This window comes from Phlebotomus papatasi, chromosome 2, assembly GCF_024763615.1.
Source record: "Phlebotomus papatasi isolate M1 chromosome 2, Ppap_2.1, whole genome shotgun sequence".
NCBI classification, from domain to species: Eukaryota; Metazoa; Arthropoda; class Insecta; order Diptera; family Psychodidae; genus Phlebotomus; species Phlebotomus papatasi.
Window position 1 is genome coordinate 83358139 of NC_077223.1, and position 16536 is coordinate 83374674.

A 16536-nucleotide genomic window follows, 5' to 3' on the forward strand; every position below is an offset into this window, starting at 1 on the left:
GCCAAATATAATGTCATGCTATATTTGATAGTGGAGTTAATCATTTTGGGGCTTTGAGCGAAAGGGAGATGGACAATGTATCTTATCTTATCATTGAGTGTTCACTTTATATCACGAATTGGTTGATCGGAGAGTGAAGAGAGCAACCTAGGTGCCAGTTGATTGCTGAAGTGGCTCTTGGCATTTACCAATTGCCCGCGCAATATTTCAGTGGTCAGCGAATTCGCAGGAAGGACAGTCTTCCACAAACCATCCGGAAAGTCCAAACGTCGCGAAGTTCCATACTAATCTAAATATTTTGTTTGCAATTTCGAAACGGGAAATCCCGGTCAGACTCGAGGAGGTCACTTAAGGATTCTGCCCAGGTGAGTGTAAAATCCCACGCGTACGTGCCAATGGCATTCAAGTGTGATCTTGTGCTGCGTTATCAGGCAGAAAGAAAAAAAATAACTAAAAGGAATGTTATTCGCATTTTTATCATCATCGGCTGAATGACACATTTTTATCAAGATTTTCTTTTTTAAAAAGAAAATTCTAAGAAATCGTGAAATAAAAAAAAATTAAGAGCGTTATTGTGCATTTTCCGAAAGACAGAGTTTGGTATAAACAAGATTAATTTGAATTGTGTCTTATCAAATCATTTTATAAATCAATTGATATTGATGATTTTGCGCTGAATGCCATATTTTATCGTTTATTGCATATTGACAATTTCCGTGGAAAAGTCCATTGAGAAGTACAATAGAGACTCCAGAGAGAATTACGGAAACAGTGAGTGTTGTTGCTATATTTTTAACTAATAAAAAGCCCCTAGTGTCTCTAAATTGAATAAAGAATCTTAGAAATGGGTATTAATCCTATAAAAGTGATTTTTATTTAATCTTTAATACGGCAAAGGTCTGGTAATAAGTGTAATAATGAAGTTACTTGTTCTCTTCTTCACGTGTTCAATTCGAATCCCTTTTAGTTCACTAGAATTTATTTTTAGTATTAGCAGAGTCTGAATTGTGTCCAGTAGAGCTTCTGTGCATTTGGTTTCAAAGGACTTTGGATTACCTACCCCTTACCTCGTAAAACTTCGAAAATTGATGCACTGAGAGAAATCCGAAAAAGTTAAAATAACATTCCGGAAAAGTTTATTTTACCCTGCATTATTGATCTGAAATCGGTGTAGGGGAAAGTGCCCATGCTCTACACGGTCCCAAGCTTTACAATGACTAAATTTTTTGTATGTTTTTCAATAAATGTGACTCATTTCTTTCGTATTTTAAAAACAAGGGAAAAGTGTCTTGTTTTTAAAATATATTGCGGAGTCGTATTTATTCAGAAACATAGTAAAAATTAAATCTCTGTAAAGCTTGGGACCGTGCAAAGTATGGGCACTTTCCCCTAAATATCATACGTTTTAGGTGTATTAGGGGTTAAAGTTACCCTTTTTCATGTTAATCTTACCCTTAAAAAGGTGTAAAATTAACATTAAAAAATGTTGATATATTTTTACACCTAAGAAGTGTTAAAGTTATGAGGAAAAAAAGTTAATCACACCCCCGTTTTTTTCTCAGTGTAGTATTCATGAATTCACAGAGATCTCGTCTTTTTCTAGTCTCTCTAATTAAAAAAAAATCGCAGGATAGTTGTAATCCTGGATTTACTACTGCCCCAGTTTCCCTTATATATACACATAAAAGAATCTGAGATATTGTGAAAATAAAATTTAAGAATTTTAAATTGCAAATCTATATAAGGGAAGAGTACCAGCGATCGGCAGTGTTCCTCGGATCGTCAGGTTAATACCACATTGTTGCTCCAAATTAAATGATTTTTTAAAAATTATTAGCTACTTTTTACCATTTAACTCACACAAGAATACAGTGCATTACCTCAGATTTAATTTATAAAACCATTTTTCCCTAAGACACTTGATTAAATTCCTGACGATCCGTGGTACAGAATGCAAGTTTGCAATTACACATATTTTTTATTAATTTATTGTAATAATTAAAAATTCAAAAGCACAGATATAGTTAAAGGGATCACTAATGTATCAATTAGCATACATAAAAATACCATATAATGTTTTGTGGATTATATTTTCAACTAAATATGGAGCATGTCTCTTAACATTCCGATGCGGGGTACTCTTCCCTTATGTACTAAAATTTTAAAATTAATTTATTTACTTAAATTTCAATTGGAAAGTTAAAGTTTCACAAATATTTGAAACGTTGGCCAAATGAAGTTTTCTTTCAAACTCAATATCTTTTTGTTTTTAATCGATGGCCAACAGAAAAGTTTTTTTTACGGGAGAGTTAATAAAAAGTTTACTAAAGCTCCTGAAGCATGAGAGTCATGAAGCATAACTAGGCTTTATGTTATAGCAGCTCAATTTTAATTAAAAGCGATTATAGGAACACATAGTGCAATCTTTTTACGGTTTTATAAAAGTGGATGAGAATATAATCTCAAGCTCTTAAGATTATCTTTCAACTCGAAAATATTGAATATCTGGAAGCATATGATTTAGCAATTATGAGAAATGTTTTGAGAAACTTATCTAGAAAATAAATACGTAAAGATGGAAAGTTCTCGATATTTATAACCAAAAGCTAAAATTTTATGTATGCCATACGCTTATGCCGAGCTTTAGCTCAGAAGTTTAGCCCAGTTCCCGAAGGTCTCAAAAATTTAAACTACAAGCAATTTTATTGATGTTTCAAAATCTAATGGATCATATTTGTCCTTAATATCCTACTCTAAACAACAATTTCCTAACAAATCGTGTCTGATAAGGAATTAGAGGAGTTAAGCCAGATAGCTAAGGGTTAAGAGACCCCTAAAGCCTTAGAATAAAATTAATTTATTTTTAATTCTCAGCTTAGTTTTCTAAATGTCTTATCCATATTAAATTATAGAATCATAATAATAATAGTATTATAATATATATTAAACAAAATATATTTTAGGGAAAGTGACAATGTTTTTAACGGTTCCAAGCTTTATAATGACTAAATTTTTCCTATGTTTTTCAATAAATATGACGAATCGCACCCATATTTTAAAAATTGGGGAAAGTGTCCTATGGCGGAATTACATTTATTCAGAAACATAAGAAAAATTTAGTAATTATGAAGCTTTGGACCGTGCGAACCATGGGCACTTTCTCCTTTTTAGTTAAATTTAGACAATCTCTTCATTGAATAGAACTATAAATATTTATCAGCAAAATAATATGATTTGATCGTGAAGTATTTTAAAATGGTCTAACATATAAAGCGCTAATATATTTGTTTTTTTTGCGCTGTTTCAGATTACATGAATTCATTAACTCCAAAAGAAATCTATAGAAGATACTCAAAATTAATTAAAGTTTTTAATTAAACAAATTGAACAGTATTACAAATAATCACAATTGATCGGATTATAAGAATAAATAATTAAAAGTGCTTTTAAATGAGCCGCAGTCTTTTTCAGTGAAAAAAAAATTGTAATACTTTGGATAGAAGTAGCACCCGTTTGTCTGATAAATAGAGGCTTAGACACTCCTGCTGCTACTTGGACGGTGATGTTTTTGTTGATAATTGGGCTTTAACTGGAATAAACCCTTTAAGGACGTATGGTTAAGAAAAAAAACTTTAATTTTCTTTTGTTGGGGTTCTTGGAGACCCACTTCATTAAAGAACAATATATTAAAAAAAAATCGATTGTGGAAACTGTTGTCTCTTGGAGTTCGAGCAGTTAAAATATAAGAAATGGACACTTCGAAACAAGAATATCATTTTTAATTTTACCTATCATTTGTCTAATTTTTAGTAAATATTCGAGTAATATCCGAACTTTTCGAATACCCAGGTTTTGATATAGGGGAAAGTGCCCATGCTTGATACGATCCAAGCTTAATAATAACTATTTATTTTCTATGTTAATCAATAGTTATGACTTATCGCAATATATTTCAATAGCTGGTGCTAAGCCTCACATTTCCTAAAAAAAATTAGGATCCTAGCTCTTTTTTCATAGTTTCACGAAGCAAAAATCAAAAATAGGTCCAAAACTGTAATTTTGATACATGATATTTTATAAGTATTTCTTAATTAATGCCGCTGTTCAGGAAAACTACTATCATAGGCACATAGAGGGTTCATCAGTATTAATATTTATGTAAAAATATTTTTACTTGGGGACACTGTTTTTGTGGGTGGTGACAAATTCATAAATTCTACCTGTGTCCATCCTATATTTTAATAAGGGTCCATGAATGATAATTTAATTGTGGCAACTTTATCATTAGATGTGATTCTTTCATAATTACACCTATTGAAATCCGCCAATTTTATCGACAATTGACATAGCCTTCAACCCTGTTGCCTGAATTTTAAGGTTGCAGAGTGACATTTTCATAAACTCAAAGTGAAAAAATGGTTTTCGCTAGTGCCCTAATGTCATAAAAACACGGCTTAGAAAAATTACATAAAAGTGATTTTAAAACTAATAACCAGTCGTACAAACGATTTAAGCAGATAGATTAGAGTTCCGTCTAAATATTGATGTGCAATTTTTTGTATCCGGTGAAATTTTTGCAGTGAAAATGATCCTCCGAATTATCGAATCAATTATTATACAGGAAGGCCCCGGACCCAACTTGTATAAAAGGCGCCACTGAATTTTCATTTTCTTCTTGAGAAAAATCTAAGGATTTCCAGGAATTATTTGAGGTGGGATTATGAACCTAATAAGTGAGATATTTTTTTAACATAGTGGAAGAATCGCTTCGGTTTATGTGTTAATCAGAAAAAAATCACAAACCTTGGACATCATTTTACAGTATCAAGCATGGTCACTTTCCCCTACATACAGTCTTCTTGAAGAACATGCGTGCAGTTTTTCTTCTCAAAAATGAAGATAAGAAGAGTATACGGAGGATACCGTTGTTAAGTTTAAATACACTTCAATAATACGTAATGTTTTAATATTAAAAAGAAAATCTGAAATAAAAACTATTTTAGTCACGACAGTTTTTAGAGTACAGTAGACTCTCGCTCAATCGGCTCTTTTTCAATCGAGCGAAAAATTTTGTTGACAATTTTCACGTTTTATTATGAAGCTAATTTGCTCAAATTCGCTGTAGTTCTTCCTATTTTATCGTGATTCTTTATAATTCAGCGCGCTTTTTGTGGAATTTACAAAGGCTTTGACGCCCAAATCTATCAATAAACCGGATGACAGTTTACCCCAAATGCCCAAATGAGAGAGAGTATACTGTATTAAGACGCAATGGAAAGATTTTATTATACAGAAACGAACCACAAGGGGAGGTTTCTGGAGAATTATAGATGATGATGATGAATAATTTTTATTTCTCTCTCTGCACACTAGTGCTTAGGGAGGAGAATTATAGAAATATTGTCCCGTTGCATCAGCAACTGTGCTAATTGCATTTGTTTTGTGTCTACAATCGTTGAAAACATTACAGAGGGTCCCGAAATTATGCATTTAGAAATTATGCATATGACGGGATTATGAAAATACAATTAGGCATTTTTGCCTACCATTAGGAGCTCAAAATCCCTAAATATATGCAATTTTTTCGAGGCAGTAAATTTGAAATGCGTAATTTAAGAACCGTTGACGCTGAATATAACCCAAGAAATTGGCGTCAACAATATTTTGCATATTCTACGGCGTTTCCGTAACTTATTCAAAAGAAGTCTCCTGAGAGTATGCAAAATTACTGTATACGTAAGGTCGATCCACGCGCTTTTTCTCAGTTCCGAAAATATGCATAATCCGGGGATATCCTGTATGTAGCGATGCGTCATTTACAACGAATGCAGAGACATTAAATGCAGTTAGCACAATTGCTGCTTCAACTGACGACATAGCACAGTGAGGTGAACTTTGTAAATTGGAAACAAAACAGTCAGTTTATAGGGGGAAGTGGGGCACATTTGAAATCGGGATTTTTCATGTATTTTTAAATAAAATTGAGCCTTATCGTGATATAATTTAGTTGCACCAACATATTGAGAAGCTAATTTATATCACGATAAGGCTCAATTTTATTTAAAAATAGATGAAAAATCCCAATTTCAAAGGTGCCCCACTTTCAAAGGTGCTTCACTTCCCTCTACGGGGGTATTTCAAAATGTGTGTAAAATAATCACTAAAGGAAAGATATGATATTAATAAGAAATAATGAATTAGAATATCCTAATGGTTTTCCGAAATGTTTCTTTTATATTTTGGATAATCTAAATATAAATCTAGGGGAAGCTGGGGCACCACCGAACACGGTGCAGCATCTAACACTGATTTTTATTCTAAACTACTTTTACTATGACGACTATCTATGAATTCATACAGCTCTCATTCTCTGAAGCCCAATAGGATAAGTGTGCCAAATTTCGGCATAGTTGCATGCAAGCGCCAAAGTCTCATGTTTGATATGTAATATCTTTAATAAAAATTGATTTTTTTATTCATTCTACTTAAAAAGTGTTGCTTAGAACCCTGTAGACAGTTTATCGTCTTTATTTACTTTCAAATCGTTCTTAATACATTTTAAAATGAATAAAAATGTAGACATAGCTTTGGTGCACTATTTCGGCCACCTTCATTCTCATAGTTCCTTGCCCTTCGGAAATTCTTCCAATGTCTTTTTCACGTCATCTCATTTGTCAAAGCTACATTTTTTGTTATTCTTTTGCATTGTATAATCTCTAGAGTATGTAAAAACTAAAAAAATCATGGAAATTCGAGGAACAAAAAAGGTGGCCGAAATTGCAAGCTGTCCGGAATTTGGCACACTTACCCTAACTAATTAAAAATCGCAGTCTTCGGTGCTATCCCGTGTTTAGTGGTGCCCCAATTTCCCTGATAGCATAATTTCTAAATAATAAATGATTTATTATAAATTTCCAAAGCCATGCACGCGTGAAACAACCTCATCTTTCCTACTGATAACGCACAACTAATGAATATTTAGAAAAAAACTGACCCAAAATCAGAATCTATATTTATTTTTTTAGTAAATATAATTCACTGAATTATACTTGCTACGTTTCATCCTGTGTAGAAAATTTCTTTCATGTGGTAAAGAAGAAGAAACACCAGCCAAATGTTGAACTATATGTTTCGACGTCCAGCCAGCATGACCAAGACCACATACAACAAAAAAGAGATCAAATCCTTCACAAAGAGCTTCGAGAAGGCCATCAAGATCCTCTTGCTGGGCACTGGAGAGTCTGGAAAGTCCACCATTATAAATCAAATGAAGATCCTCCATATTAATGAATTTACGACTCAAGAACGCCTCGAACGTGTCCCAATTATACGGCAGAATCTCCATGAGTCCATGTATGACATTGTGTCGAATGTGGAGCGCCTGGGTTTGAGCTTTGACAGCCCGGCTAATCGCCAGAGTGCTCAGTGGGTACTCAAGATGGGAAAAATTCTAAACGATGATTTCAAGCCGGTGAGTTCAATATCTCCAGGCCGTTGTAGACAGCTTTATTAGAGATTAGCTTTGCTTACAAGCTCGCGTGTCTCTTTGTCATTTCCAGGAAGAAACCTATGTGGAGCACATTGAAAATCTTTGGTACGATCGGGGTGTTCAGGAGTGCTTTCGTAGGTCAAATGAGTATCAGCTGAACGATAGTGCAAAATAGTAAGTTTGATAGTGGGACTTGTAATTTTGTTTATCCACCCCCTTCAGTTCTTATCTGTCAATCCTCCTCTTGCTTACACTCTCCTTCTCTATCCCATTCCAGTTTTATCGATCGAGTGCAAATTGTCTCCAAGGCAGACTACATCCCATCCACGGATGACATTCTCCACAGTAGGAAAATCACAACAACTATTCATGAAATTAAGTTCAACGTTAAGGTAAGTTTGTCTCCAAAACTAATCCTTGATTCCTAGTATAAGCTCTTGTGCCAGACACTTTCCATCTCAATGGGAAGCTAATCACCAGAGATTGATCCACTGTTTTGGTAGCCAATGTTTTCCATAGTCATATAGAAACAATCGAAGCTTAATTGTCCTCTCAAAATTAAATGAAAGAGGGTTCTCTTATCGGGGATCATAACAAAGAGTAGATATTTTTAGATGAAGAAAGTGATGTAATTGGGTGAGCTCCCAAATTTTCCATAGTAAGTAGTAAAAGCTTTTATCACGAAAACAAAGTGATATTGCAATATTTATAAAATTAATCAAATATATTATTTAAAAGCGCTAATCAATTGCTGTTGAATTTGCATTTTATGGTATATTTTTGACCTAAAATCAATTCTCTTATCTCCGATATCTCTAGGATTCTTATCAACTGATTTCATTTATTTTGGATGGCATACAGAGGTGATCTAATGATTTATAACATTTTGATATATCATGAAAAAGGATTTAGTAGAGTAAATTAATGTGCAATTACCCGATATAAAAGGAAAAAAGAAGAATATTAATCAGTTAAGTATTGAAAATAATTATTAAAAAATAATAATAATTTCTAGAATCGTTCAAATACGTTAAAAAAATATGACAGAATCTTGAAAACGTATCCGTGAAACACAAAAACGTATTAGGTACTTTAGGCAAGACTATTATTCTTTTAAGAAGGTTCTAAAAAACATTCCATCCAGTCATTTTAATCAGGTGAAGATGGTAAAACATTATAATGTTGGTGTTCCTATTTTTAACACGGTAACTATTGCGAGTGAGTGAGATGTTGAATTTATCTGACTCGAAGGACCATTAATGATAATGCTTTGTCTGCTTAAAGTGATTGAAAATACTACTGTTAGAACTTGTCTGGAAGGCTGCAAATAACGACTAATTTACCTGAAAATAGGTGATTACTACTATCAATATAACGACCGGAGCCGATCAAAATCCAGAACGCCAAAATCATGAAAAGCCAAAATCCCGAAAAGCCAAAATCCCAAAAAGTCAGAAGCTCGAATCTTACCTTTCACAAGTAAAGTTTAAAAATTTCGAAGATCTATTCGAAAAGTCAAAAGAGATTACAGTAGACTCTCGCTAATTCGGCTCTTTTAAGATCGGGCGACAGTTAAATTCGAAAAAAAGTTTGTTGACATTTTTCAGGTTTCGTTATGATTATCGAATGAAGCAACTATCCTTAAATTTGCCATGGTTTGTTTTAGTTATGATGTTATTTTGCATTATTAAGGGGTTTTCATGAAATTTACACTAAATATGAGTATTTAAACTTAATGTAAGTATTCAGATGAACAAAAAATCTTTGAATTTCAAACAGTTTGATTCCGAAATTTCTCTTGAAATTAGAGAGAGTCTACTGTAATATATATCTTGATAATTCCGCAAGGTAGCTGAAGTACATCCTGTTGGAATTTCGAAGTACTCAAATGTCAAAATGTGTAAGTTTTCACTTTTTTGTGAGGAAAAATACAAAGCAATGACGTTTACTGTTCCTGTCCCATTATATTTGATCACTCCATAAATCAGTGAGTCTTTCCGTACAGAAGTAGATCTTGCAAAATTCGAAAATCTATTTGAAGATCCAAAAAAGAGACTTTCTTACTCCTTAATACTTTCTCAAGGTGGAGGAATTTACATCCTGTTCGAATTTCGAAGTGCTCAAGTGTCAAAATGTGACGGTCTTCACATTGTTGTGAAGAAAAAACAGAACAACGACGCTCACTGTTCATGTCCCATTATTTAATCACTCCATAATCACTGAGTAACTCTTTTGCGAGCTTTTTAGTGCAACTTCATAAATTTTTCCCACCTTGTTCGAAAATTTAGTATGAAAATTCGAAATTGAATTTGAATTCTTCGAATATCAACGACTTTTTCTGCAAATAGAGTTCCATTTACCTTTTATCACTATTGGAGAATCAAAACCTACTTGTGTTTGGGCTCAGTAACTCTCTTGCTAGCTTTTTAGTGGAATAATATCATAAATTTTACCAACCTTGTTCGAAATTTAGTATGAAAATTCGAAATTGAGTTTGAATTCTTCGAACATCAACGACTTTTTGTGCAAGTTCCATTTACCTTTTACCCAAGACACTATTGGAGAACCAAACTCTGTGTTTGCACCCAGTTTGATTCTCCAAGCTGATCACCAGCAATTATTTATCAGTCAATCTTTCACTGCTTGAAGAAAGAGCAAGTAGTGTCGTGTAAAAGTTGAGGGTAGTGAAATTTATGTCAATTGTTTTGTGAAACAAATATTCCAAATTTGACACCATACATCGATCGATTTCCAAAATTGACTTTCTATTTGCACAAAATGTTGTTAATGTTCGAGGATTCAAACGCGATTTCGAATTTTCAAATTAAAATTCTCGCGCGAGGATAGGGAAAATTTATGACATATCACAGTCAAAAGCTGGCGAAAATGTTACTCAGATATTACGAAGATATTTTATAATGAAATAGGAATATTACGAGTGTTGTTGCTTTGTTTTTAACACAAAAAAGTGAAAACTGACACAATCTGACATTCGAGAACTTCTAAAAATTCGAACTGGAGGCACTTCAGCCACCCTCTGGAACTAACAAGAAGTAAAAATATTATCTTGTCTTCAAATCGGTCTTTGATTTTTTCAATGTCCTGCTGTAATTGGCAAGAATTTCGTTGATTTCCGAAGAAAATAAAACAGAATTTCAAATTTTTAAACCTAAAATTCTCGTAAATAAGTTGTAAAAATTTATGAAAGACCATGCTAAGAAACTCTTGAAAAAAAGTCATTCATCGATTATTATAATGGAACTAAAAACTAATTGAAGATTGATCCATGTTCACATTGATACTTGAAAAGCTTCGAAAGTCGATCAATTAGCCATCACGTGGACGAAACAAAAAGTAAAAATGTATTTTCTTTGACTCGAAATAAATCTTCAAAAGTCTTTTCTCTTGGGCGGAACTCCAAGTGTGAGCGCTCGGATTAAGTATATCTGGAGGAGAATTCTGTAACGCTCTGGCAATGCCATATGACAAATTGGGTTTGAATCTCAGGAGACCTTTTCGAAAATGCGATTCCGTAGTCGTGGTATTGCCATTTCAGCTCACGTGGCATTGTCAGAAGTCACATATTTGAGATTTCGAGCAATTAAAATAACAATAAACAATGAATGTTTTTAAACAAATCAACCAATACAAACTGTATTTGCATAATATCACTAAGTAAAGCAAGTAAAGGCATTTCATTAAAAAATCAGCGAATTGCATTTTCGAACTCATATGATATGACAAAAAAAGCTCGATTGGCATTGTCAGGTTTTGAACTCACGCGTGACAATGCCACGAAAATTACAGAATCCCCCTACTATGGCCTCTACACATTGGGAGCAATTTTTGTCAAAAATTGCTTTTTTGAAGGAAATTCCCTACAGCGTTGTAGGGGGAAACGTCAAATTTCTGTCAAAAACGCAATTTTCGACGAAAATTGCTCCCAATGTGTAGACGCCTCTGGAGGGGAATTTTGTAACGCTCTGGCAATGCCATATGACAAATTGGGTTCGAATCTTAGGAGAGGTTTTTCGAAAATGCGATTCTGTAGCCGTGACATTGCCATTTTAGCTCACGTGGCATTGTCAAAAGTCACATATTTAAGATTTCTGGCAATTCAAATGACAATGAATTTTGTTAAACAAATCAACCAAGATGTACTGTATTTTCATAAAATCATTAAGTAATGGGGTTTCATTAACTAATCAATGAATTGCATTTTCGAATGGCATTGTCAGGTTTCGAACTCACGCGTGACAATGCCACGAAAATTACAGAATTCTCCTACTGGACCGAAAGGTATTTTTGATGATTTGCCCATTTGTTTGCATTGCTCAAATTTAAAATCACTAATTCTTATACGATGTCTCGTGGAATAATAACGGACAAGTTTTAGACAGCAGCATTTTACTTGTAAGTAGTTTTCCTCTGTCACGATTTTGATCTGAAATAATTTACAATGTAATTCTAACCAGTAATAATTGATATTGCAACAAGTATCTTGAAGGGACTTTTCATAGTTTTGTGCTGGGAGTTGAAAGCAAAGCTAAGCCGGCGGTGTACAAATGAAAAGGAGAAATTTATAATAAATTTCTCATTGATTGTGATAGTTTGCTCAGGCAGTGTCATAGTCTCCCTGGTCTCCCCTAAAAATCTAAAAGTCATTAGAAATTAGATCATGTAATAAATTAATTTGATGAACAGTAAGCTTGATTGATATTAGAATATTTCCACTTTACCTCAGAATTAATAACGAAGAAGCTAATAAACCAATCAACACTATCGCATTTCCAGTGATAAAACCGCGCATATATTTGGTACCCCACAAACTTTTTGGGGGAGTGTCTGGTAGAATTAGATTTTCACTAAATTACTGATAACATCTATGACGAAAGAGTTTTTTTTGGAAATCATTGGGAACGATTATAGATAATCCCAAAATAGCGATAGAATACCAGGAAAGTCATACTAATCAGCCAGCTGTTTTTGTGCCCTCAGATACCAAAGGACATGGGAGGAGGTTTGCAGGAATTCCGCATGTTTGACGTTGGTGGGCAGCGGGATCAACGCAATAAGTGGATGTACGTTTTCGATGGTATTGATGCTGTGCTGTTTCTGATCTCCTGTGGAGATTTCGATCAAACTCTGCGGGAAGATCCACAGCAAAATCGCCTCAATGAGGCGCTGAAGCTCTTCCGCGGGGTTTGGCATAACAGATTCTTGGTGTCTGCAGGCATCATCTGCTTCCTCAACAAGCAGGATATTATGGAGAGGAAGATCAATGCGGGAAAATCCATTGGACAATATTTTCCAGACTACAATAACTATCGCGTTTCTTCGAAAGATGGAAGCGTTTTTGATGAATGCAACAAGACCAGATGCTTCATCCGACACAAACTCGTTGTAAGTTTTTATAAAGCACTTTTTTTAAAAATAATATTATTATTCAATATTTTAAAAAATTAAAATAGTTCATTTTTTCTTAATTATCCTTTTGTCAATAATATTTTAGTACTTACCAATCATCACGTTTACTGCCCATTTTTTATCAAAATACTGTCGGCATTGAATAAACGAACAGTAAAAAGTCAAATTTGGTCAGCAAAAAATTCGAAATGATCAGTAAAAAATAAAAAAAGGGCAGCAAAAAGTTTAAAAAGATCAGTAAAAAATTAAAAAAGAGCAGTACTTTATTAAAAGCGGTCAGTAAAAAATGAAAAGTGGTCAGCAAAAAATTAAACATAATCAGTAAAAAGTAAAAAATGATCAGTAAAAAACAAAAAGTGGTCAGTAAAAAATTTAAAATGAGCAGCAAAAGTATTGAATTTGATCAGTAAAAAATTAAAAATGTTCAGTAAAAAAATTTTAAAAAAAGCAGCAAAAAATTAAAAATGAACAGTAAAAAAAGGGGGCCGCAAAATTTAAAACGAGCAGTAGAAATATTCGAGATGGTCAGTAAAAAGTTAAAAAGTGATCAGCAAAGAATTAAAAATGAGCAGTAAAAAATAAAAAATGGTTAGTAAAAAACAAAAAGTGGTCAGTAAAAAATTAAAAAGTGATCAGTGAAAAATAAAATATGGTCAGTAAAAAATTAAAAATGAGCAGTAAAAGATAAAATTTTATCAGTAGAAAATCAAAAGCGGTCAGCAAAAAATTAAAAGTGATCCGTGTAAAATAAAATATGGTTGGTAAAAAATTAAAAATGAGCAGTAAAAAATAAAATTTGATCAGTTGCTGACCACTTTTTAATATTTCACTGACCAATACGAATATTTCTACTGATCATTTTTAATTTTTTGCTTACCACTTTTTATTTTTTACTGCTCATTTTTAATTTTTTACTGTTTTTTTTAATTTTTTTGCTGCTCGTTTTTAATTTTTTGCTGATCAACTCGAATATTTTTACTGCTCATTTTTAATTTTTTACTGACCATATTTTCTTTTTACTGACCATTTTTAATTTTTTGCTGATTAATTTTTAAATTTTTTCTGATCAACTCGAATATATCTACTGATCAATTCGAAGTTTTTACTGACCAAATTTAACTTTTTACTGACAAAATTTTACTTTTTACTGACAAAATTGAAAATTTTTGCTGATTATTTCGAATTATTTGCTGATCAAATTTGATTTTCTGCTGATCACTTTTGACTTTTTACTGACCATTGTTTTTTTGCCCTTTGGATAGAGTAACTATCCAAGAAAACAAATTGGCAACCAGAATTTAAATCAGGAAAGAGAAAAGAGGCCAATTTTAATAAATTCGACGGGACGTCGAATTTTCCGTCCGCCATTTTGAGCAAAAATTTTACATGACCTTCCGCGAAGCAAGAAAACAATAACAAAATGTATTTTCATCTTTGTCGGACTATTTTTCCCAAGTAACTAAAGAACTAAAGTTACTAAAAATCCATTCCCGATAGCAATTCGAGTATCAGTTGCCCGGGAATAAATCATCTAAAATCACTCAATTTGCGTATGATGTATAATACCATGGTAAGGAATGGGTTAAGATAATTTTAAGTTCAAAATTACCTAATTCAGCTTCTCCAAAGCACCAAGACTTTATCCAAGCAAAGAGGACAATGTGATTAAATTAACTAATTAATCATTAGATTAAATATTAAATTTCATGTGAACATTATTTGAGGCAGTATATAGAAAGTTTTAAATTTTACGTGAAAGTATCAACTATAACATGCTAAAATTCATTCACATTTCATAATTATATTCTATAGAAACTTACCTGAATCTTTTTTCCGGATATTCCTTCAACAATTTCACTAATGTATGTTTTTTTTAATTCAAGGAGATCACCAGCGAAACCCCTAGGCCAATTATGAATAAGGAATGTGTGAGAAAAGAATGCTACTTCCACTTTACCGTTGCCACGGACACCAATAACATAAGGAGAGTATTCTACGACGTCCACAGTATGATTCTCAACGATATTCTATCCCGTATCGGACTACTTTAGTGCTCTAATTCTTGTTTTACTATTATATGTTTATTTCCAAACATTTGTGTTTGTCCAGGATAAGTTACATTAACTGTGATTAAAAGTCCCTCAGGGAAAATTTTAAGGACAGTTGTTTTATTTCCTAAAAGGATTTGAACTCAAGCCCTTGCCTCAGAGACATGCAATCCACTTCGTCCACTTTCAGGGAATTCATCTTGATGTTGATTTCCTGCTCCTGCTGCATCTGAGTGTTCAGTAAATACCTTTGAGTGGTTTTTGTGTCTGTGATCATCTGATTCAACTGTTTGCAGCTCACATTGAGATTTGCCAATTCCCTCAGAAGGGTCTCTTGAGGAATGTCTAAGCACAGCTCAGTAGCTGGACGTTTCTTACGCTCCGAGAGTCTTGTTGTACAAGCTGCCAGGAAGCCTTCTTTTGTGGCTAATTCGTGCTCCAGCTTTCCCAGATTTCGCTCAATCTCATTCACTTGACGCGATGTCTCCCTGTGGACATCTTCCAGGCGATCCTTGGTAGCTCTGACTTCTTTAATTCTCTGCCCAAAGGCCACATTTGTGGCTTCTGTAGCTGTAAAGATATCCTCAGCCAGTTGCCGTAGAAGAATATCCATGAAGGACCTCAAGGATCGAGCTTTATTAATTTCCTGAGAAGTTCTCTGGATTGTGTCCAGTGTAATCTTCTGCCAGGCTTCCATTGTGGTGTTGCTATTAATTAATAAAAAATTACAACAAATCCCTTTAAACTTATCCCATAAAACCGCCTTACAAGGTATCCTTCTCAGGATTGAGTTTCTGAATCTTGAGATTCAGCTGAGATGGTTTGATTTCCAGGCATTTTTCATCAATTTTCTGAGCTGAAGCCTTCAGAAAAATGTCCTTGTCCACTTGGTACATAGCAGCCCTAATCTTTCGGATTTGTTCTGTGGTCTGGAAGACAAACAGAAAATCTTAATTCCCAGTCAAAATAATTTTTCCCCACTCACATCTGAATGAGCCTTGTCGAGGCTCTCCAAGGATTCTTGGATTACTCTCAGCTCCTGCTGGAGTTTTCTTTCCACCTCATCGCGTACAATGTCTGTCTGAATCCTTTGCTCCCTCAGTTCCAAGCACTTCCGGCATATTGGCAGGAATTTCTCACGGAAAACCTCAAGTGCCTTTGAGATCCTCATCCTGTAGGTCTTGAGGGCTTCTTCCTCAGCACAAGCCTCAGCTTTGTGCCTTTCAAGCTCATCTCTGAGGAATTTGATGTCAGAAATCCTCTCTCCAAGTCTATGATTGCTCTCTCCATGATTCTGATGAGTCTTCAGGCGAATCTCATCCACCAACCGATCGGATTCACTTATTACTCTATCAGCCAACTCCTGCTGCTGTTCTGAGATAATTCTCTTCCCATGATTATTAACTTTCCACTCATTGTGTGTGAATTTCCTGAGAGGGAACATTTTACTGACTTTTCTGGAACATGCTCCTGGTTTGATCGATAATATTGACTTCCCTGCTCCCAGGATATATTTGCTTTTTATAAGATAAAATCAAGGATAAAATAATAGGAACATGAAACAGAAAATTG

At 33.7% G+C, this 16536-nt stretch overlaps 2 protein-coding genes across 3 annotated transcripts; one reads left to right on the forward strand and one right to left on the reverse strand.

Annotated features, from left to right (window-relative positions):
• On the forward strand, window positions 1-15073 carry LOC129804724 (guanine nucleotide-binding protein G(f) subunit alpha). Of its 2 annotated transcripts, XM_055852283.1 has the most exons (7): window positions 2-365; window positions 726-771; window positions 7073-7471; window positions 7560-7663; window positions 7767-7881; window positions 12488-12892; window positions 14800-15073. In XM_055852283.1, exons 3-7 carry the CDS (start codon window positions 7115-7117, stop codon window positions 14965-14967), a joined length of 1149 nt encoding a protein of 382 aa, XP_055708258.1. In that variant the 5' UTR covers window positions 2-365; window positions 726-771; window positions 7073-7114; the 3' UTR covers window positions 14968-15073. The 2 variants fall into 2 exon arrangements, with proteins under 2 accessions (XP_055708259.1, XP_055708258.1); XM_055852284.1 differs by lacking the exon at window positions 726-771 and having other exon boundaries at window positions 1-365.
• Window positions 14978-16536, reverse strand: LOC129804723 (tektin-1). Its single transcript, XM_055852282.1, has 3 exons — window positions 15950-16536; window positions 15733-15893; window positions 14978-15671 (listed from the first exon to the last, which is right to left on the reverse strand). The coding sequence occupies exons 1-3, from the start codon at window positions 16406-16408 to the stop codon at window positions 15092-15094; spliced, it is 1200 nt and encodes a 399-aa protein (XP_055708257.1). The 5' UTR covers window positions 16409-16536; the 3' UTR covers window positions 14978-15091.

Excerpts from the sequence above, each read along its gene's own strand:
- LOC129804723 (XM_055852282.1), bottom strand. The coding sequence starts at position 16,408 with ATGTTCCCTCTCAGGAAATTCACACACAATGAGTGGAAAGTTAATAAT. Across the intron at positions 15,894-15,949 it reads TCGACAAGGCTCATTCAGAT|ACCACAGAACAAATCCGAAA; the intron begins GTGAGTGGGGAA and ends TTTGTCTTCCAG. Across the intron at positions 15,672-15,732 it reads AATCCTGAGAAGGATACCTT|CAACACCACAATGGAAGCCT; the intron begins GTAAGGCGGTTT and ends ATTAATTAATAG.
- LOC129804724 (XM_055852284.1), top strand. The coding sequence starts at position 7,115 with ATGTTGAACTATATGTTTCGACGTCCAGCCAGCATGACCAAGACCACA. Across the intron at positions 7,472-7,559 it reads TAAACGATGATTTCAAGCCG|GAAGAAACCTATGTGGAGCA; the intron begins GTGAGTTCAATA and ends TGTCATTTCCAG. Across the intron at positions 7,882-12,487 it reads AAATTAAGTTCAACGTTAAG|ATACCAAAGGACATGGGAGG; the intron begins GTAAGTTTGTCT and ends TTGTGCCCTCAG.